The following is a 6,393-nucleotide window of genomic DNA, read 5'->3' as shown; positions in this document are numbered from 1 at the left end:
GCTGTAATAAATGTTATGGGGACCAAGAGACTACCTTATCCCGGTTCGGTTTTCGATCTTATCCATTGTGCTCGTTGTAGGGTCCCCTGGCATATCGAAGGTACGGCGTCACACTATGCTATGCTGTATGGTTTCTGGGTCTATTTATTTAGCCTACTTTTTCGTGTTAACTTTTTTTCTTGTCTCAACTGAAGGTGGTAAACTTCTTCTGGAATTGAACCGAGTGTTGAGGCCAGGCGGTTTCTTTGTATGGTCGGCTACTCCTGTTTACCGGAAGAACGAAGAAGATTCTGGGATATGGGAAGGTTTGAGCTCTTCTCTTATGTTTTTGCTCATTATCTTAATAAGCTTTTTGGAAGATCGATGCTAACTTCTGAGATGCCTACCTCGTCTTGTAGCGATGTCGGAGCTAACAAAGGCAATGTGCTGGAAGTTGGTAACCATCAAGAAAGACAAACTGAACGAGGTTGGTGCTGCCATTTTCCAGAAGCCAACTTCAAATAAATGCTACAATAACAGACCTCAGAACGAGCCACCGCTCTGCAAGGAGTCGGATGATCCAGATGCAGCCTGGTGTTTACCTATCCCGTGTCTGATATTCCGTATTTTCACCCAGAGAGAATAAGAACTTATATTTACAACACAATTTAACGCAAAAGTATTCAAACATATGCGAATGATTCAGGAATGTTCCACTTGAGGCATGCATGCACAAGGTACTGGAAGATTCATCGAAGCATGGAGCTGCATGGCCTAAGCAGTGGCCGGAAAGGTTGGAGACTGCACCAGAATGGTTGAGCTCTCAGGAAGGTGTCTACGGGAAACCTGCAGAAGAGGATTTCAACACTGACTACGAACGCTGGAAGACGATTATATCGAAATCATACCTCAACGGTATGGGAATTGATTGGTCTTCAGTGAGAAATGTCATGGACATGAGAGCTGTCTATGGAGGGTAAGGTTTTTTAACCTTTTTTTTTAACCTACCAATTTCTTTGAACATCTCTTTGTTGGCTTTGTTAATGGGTTCCTTGTCTTTGGTTCTTTTCGTTCAAAAAAATCTCTCGGGTGCCAGATTTGCTGCTGCACTGAAGGATCTGAAACTGTGGGTGATGAACGTTGTTCCGATTGACTCAGCAGACACACTTCCAATAATATACGAACGTGGTTTGTTCGGAATCTATCACGACTGGTGTGAATCATTCAACACTTACCCGAGAACTTATGACCTTCTTCACGCTGATCGTCTTTTCTCTGCCCTGAAGAAGAGGTATTATCACACATCGCCTACACGTCTCATTTATAAACTATGCACAGAACTGGTTGGCTTGATCCTTAATATCTGATCTCAATCGATATGCTGACACCTTTTTCTGGCATCACAGGTGCAATTTGATACCAGTTATGGCCGAAGTCGATAGGATTCTCAGGCCACAGGGAACATTCATCGTGAGAGATGATGTTGAAACAATTAATGAAATCGAAAGGATAGTGAAGTCCATGAAATGGGAAGTGAGAATGATGTACTCCAAAGACGACGAGGGACTGATCTCGGTTCAGAAGTCGTTTTGGCGTCCCAAAGAGGCCGAGACAATAGACTCGGCTATCGTTTAACTAGAAGCGAACCATCCGTATCTATTTCCACACTGGAACCATTGGTTATAGAGTTTCAGTAAGTTGTTCTTTCAGACCCTCGTCGAATTAGTTGCTGTTTGTCCTTAGGTATGAGATTCTTTACGAAGGAAATTGTATACGTAACTCATAAACATAGTGTATCCAGAAACCATCCAAGTGTATACACAATGAAGTTTGAAGATTGATAAGATATTCTTTTCGGTTCCTTTGTATGATTTTTGTTAGATGATAGAATCTGGGCATGTTTGACTGGTAATGAACGTGCCCTATATACCATATTATATATATATATATATGTGTGTATAATATTATATATATATATATATATGTGTGCACTAAGAGCTTTACAGAGACCTAACTGGTAACAACAGCACAACACAAGTGAAGGAGAAGAAAAGACTGTCTACAACAAACCCATGAAAGATGGGTTGATTGTCTGAACATTGACAAATCTTGTTTTGAACATGTTCTTTGTCTTGATTTATAAGAAATAATAAAATAATATCTGATTCCTAAAACAATCAATTGTGTATTTGATTTATAGTGTATAAGAAAGAATAAATTAAATGTTTAATTTATAATTTTTCGTTTTTTTTTCATGTTAAATGGTTTGTAGTATAATAAATCCAATCTCTGGATTGAGATGCAGAGTAAAATTCAACATGTTTACCGCACTTATCTTATAAGCATCTAACCAAATAAAATATTATTTTATGATTTAAGGGATGATGTAATTAATAATTTATAATAAAACTATGATGGATGCTGGCTTTATTTATTTGATCCAATTTATGTTTTTGTTTTTTAATATAGGGTGTGTCGTATGACTTTGGACTTTTGAGAGGGATGTTGGGAGCTCTAGAGAGGACCTTAGACTTAAAGAACATTTCTTTCTTCCTTCCTTCATGGCTCAATAGGACCTTTGATCTTTCCTAGGAGTTGCCCCTCTCTCTCTCTCTCTCTCTCTCTTTCTTTCCCCTTCTTCATATCTATTTGTACTCGGAAGATTGAGAGCCCAAGAACTTCCCCTTCTCTGCAACTTTCATTTTCCCATCTCACGGAAACAAGAACAATCCGAAAGTTGAAACCTTTTTCCACCTTATGTCTCTCTCTCTCTCTCTCTCTCTCTCTCTCTCTCTCTCTCTCTCTCTCTCTCTCTCGTGTTGCTGCATCAAAATTGGCTGTCCCAATCACACTATGGTTTTGCCAATAAACAAGTGTCTTCTCTCTCTGTCATACACACATATATATATATATTACATGATAAAAGTATACCCATGCATGCATGTATATGTATGTATGTATGTATGTATGTATGTGTGTAGGCAAATTGAATATACCATCATTGTTGGTAAAGAAACATACAAAAATGTCAAAAGGTGCTTCTTTTGAGACTCCTGTTCAATTTCCCAAAGGATCTCTCTCTCTCTCTCTCTCTCTCTCTCTCTCTATCTTTCTAGGGATGGCAATGGTGTCCTAAACCATACCTTTTTGTTAATGGAAACAGCACTCGTGTTCGTATGATTGTTTGATTAAGATAATCTTTGCAAATGGTCTCATAATCATAGGTGGGCCCTCCAACATAAACCATAAAAAAAACTAATTGTTTATATTTTAAGAAATATGATGAATTTGCATTAAGGAAAAATAGAGAATAACACTTTTTTTGTGTTTGCTACTGAGATTCCATAAAAGTATTATGAATCTGTTAAAAACTCCCCAAACATATACATAAGCAATTTTCATTTAATATAAATATACCAAATATTTGAAACGTCAAGTGTGTTTCGGTGATAACTAACTTAGGAATGGAAATAAATGTTCGGATACATGTAATAACCTATAAGTAGCAACTAATTATATTGGTTTTGTGTAATCTCAATTATGAATTAATTGAGCTAGTTCTCTAAAATTCAAAACTGACATTCATTCACTTTGAACTCTTGAGTCATAAATATCTTTTTTTTTTTAATAAAACATATGCATTCGCACGCATAAGGTGAAATACATATTAAATATAAAAAAAGTTATAATAAAAATATATCATCACAATAAGTATTTTCCATTATACGATTTTTATTTTTTTTTCTAAAATATATCCATAATAATTTCATTTATAACTATATATAATATATCTTTTCGATAAAATACACTAGAGAATTAATTAAAAACTGATCAACAATTTGATTATGGTTATGTAGAGTTATCTTCACAAAATGTATCGTTGAAAAAAATTGCGGTGATAATGGATAAAATTAAAATCAATTTAAAAAGTGTGTATACCAATAAATATAGAAGATATTTTTTGTTTTCAAAATAAGATATCCAAAAATATTTTTTGCAAAACTGAAATTATCTAGACAAAAATTCAATCGATTTCATCATATTTGGTATGTTAAATTCACATGATTTAAAATGGGGTAATCTAGTGGTTTACGAAACATGAAAGTAAAAGAAAAAAGAAAAATAGAGAAGTTAAAAAAAATAAGTTTACCTTTTAAATGGGTAATACGGTCAGCGACTCTCTCACATAATTAACAGAAGTAAAAAACACACTTACCACCAGTAAATAATTTTGTGATAAGGTCCATTCCTTTATTCCATTCGTAAGCAAATGAGTGCAAGAGGACATAATCATTGAATTCCCTACATCACTCTACTCTCCGCCGTTTCATTTTCCTATTCATTTCTCTCATTACACGTCCATATAAAATACATAAAAAAAAAATGTATCATATATTGTACGTATATGCACGCACACACACGGACACATGTGAATATATATATTTAAGAAATACGTTCGTTCGAATAAATTTCAGAAAATTTAATGTGTGGAACCAAAAAAAGGTATGGAGGCCCGTGCAAATGATGATGATGTGCAAAAGATCAAGAATAAACCAAATATCTAAGCAAATATACACTTTTTGAAATAATTTATTATCGGAATATTAGTAATTAGAAAAATATAATTTGATTTTAAATTATTATATAATAATTGTAATTGATATTATATGAATTAATTTATGCGATTAAGACTAATTTTAGTAACCGTATGTAATACAGTCCTGCTAACACTAATATATATATATATATATATATATATATGTACACAAAAAGTATGTATATAAATACGGTGAACAGACCGTAGAATTCAGGAGGAGCATAGGCTGGTTTGTCCCAAAATCTAATGATAACACTCGAACTGACTCTGAGACTCTGACAGCTTAGATTAGATTTACTTCGTCAAACACCCTTGTGGCCCCCACCTCTCTTATTTGTTCCTGTACTTTTTATAATATCCAAATGTGGCTAAACATTTACATTTTAGGAAATGCATTCCTGTTTTTCAAACCCTAAATACGTATCATTGGTAAAATACTAATATTACAATCTCATTTTTTGCAAAACTTATACCAAATTGACATTGTGGATTTTATTATAAATTTTAAAAATGATGTATTCCTTCCTTCTCTTCTCTCTCAACTCCTCCCCCCTTTATTGTGTACAAGGTAAAAAAAAAATTCTAAATTCGCCACCGTATGCGAATTGATATTAAACCTTTTTAACAAAAAGATATTCAGCATCTTCCTTGTGTAATAAAAACATATTATACTAATTAATATTAAACCTTTTTAGTCAATGGGATAGGCATAAATTCTATAAGACTTGAATCTTTGTTCATCATCTATTAATGAATGTAAGTCGAGAAATAGATTAATAAGATCTACAAAAAACAACTATAGTTATTATACCATTATAAATGAAATAGCTATAAACTATTTGCGTATAATAATAATAATAATAAGGGAAAAAGGGTGAGGTAAGCTTAAAAAGTAAAACTTTTAAAGAAATAATATAAAACCCTCCGTTGTCTGCCAAAGACACCACCTTTCCTAAACAAAACAACTAGACTGCCTCCACACATTACTCGCTCTGTTCCTCCTCTCTTCTTCTTCTCCTATATATCTCTCTCTCAACAACATTCTCTCTGCACTCTCCTCTTTCATCGATCAGCCAATCAATTGCTTCCATCTGTTCATCTCCTTACTCTTTGGAAAGATCATGTCGGATTCGTGCAGGAGAATATGCGTCCTCTTGACCATTCTGAGCCTTCTCTTTCTCTCAGAGGCTTCGAGAGCGCCTAAAGTCCATTGGGAAGAAATGCTCCCTAAGAAGCTCCCGGTCCCTCCTTCTTCTCCTTCCAAGGGCACCAACTCTCTTCAAAAATCGTCATCTTCCACTGCCATCAAGGCAGATTCTCTCCGTCCCGATTCTTCAGATGGAAAGCTCTAGAACTTTCTCGTCTCCTTTCTTTTCGCCGACTCAATGTTTGCGTCAAGGGAGATAGAAATAAGAGCGATACCTCCGGCCGGCCAGCGGTTGGTTCGGTGCTTACGTGAGGATCACGTTAGGGCTCCCATCGGGGACTATGTTGCGTAAAGATCAAGATTTGTCTCCGAAGAAGAGATGTTAGAATGGCAGACTGAGAGAAGTCAGTTTCATGGTGATGATGAACATATCCTTCTTCCAGGCCGTGTAAAGATTACGATGGCTTATGGTGTATATCTATATATATGTGTGTATCCTAATCCTCTAACTGTTACATATATACACACACACATGTATTCTTTGCAGATCTCTTCTTAATTTTGGTAACTGTGTATTCCTCGTAATCTCTAGAGTAATTTTGGTAACGTGTGTACACACACACACAAAGCTTCTCAGTTCGTTTATCTCTGTGGCACTCTTTCATACACA

General features: G+C 35.1%; 1 protein-coding gene across 1 annotated transcript in view; it reads left to right on the top strand.

Moving 5' to 3' along the window:
• LOC104809193 (probable methyltransferase PMT24) overlaps positions 1 to 1,847 on the top strand; it is a 4,426-nt gene extending 2,579 nt beyond the window's left edge. Inside the window, exons 5-10 of the mRNA XM_010535083.1 lie at positions 1 to 100; positions 195 to 305; positions 399 to 573; positions 686 to 955; positions 1,076 to 1,270; positions 1,386 to 1,847. Of these exons, the coding sequence (XP_010533385.1) occupies positions 1 to 100; positions 195 to 305; positions 399 to 573; positions 686 to 955; positions 1,076 to 1,270; positions 1,386 to 1,614 (1,080 nt within the window). The 3' untranslated portion in view covers positions 1,615 to 1,847. The remainder of the gene's footprint in view (positions 101 to 194; positions 306 to 398; positions 574 to 685; positions 956 to 1,075; positions 1,271 to 1,385) is intronic.
• The last annotated feature ends 4,546 nt before the right edge of the window (positions 1,848 to 6,393 follow it).

This window comes from Tarenaya hassleriana, unplaced genomic scaffold (genome assembly GCF_000463585.1).
Source record: "Tarenaya hassleriana unplaced genomic scaffold, ASM46358v1 Cleome16, whole genome shotgun sequence".
NCBI lineage: Eukaryota > Viridiplantae > Streptophyta > Magnoliopsida > Brassicales > Cleomaceae > Tarenaya > Tarenaya hassleriana.
The sequence above is the reverse complement of the archived record's forward strand: the minus strand, read 5'-3'. Positions and strand labels throughout refer to the sequence as shown.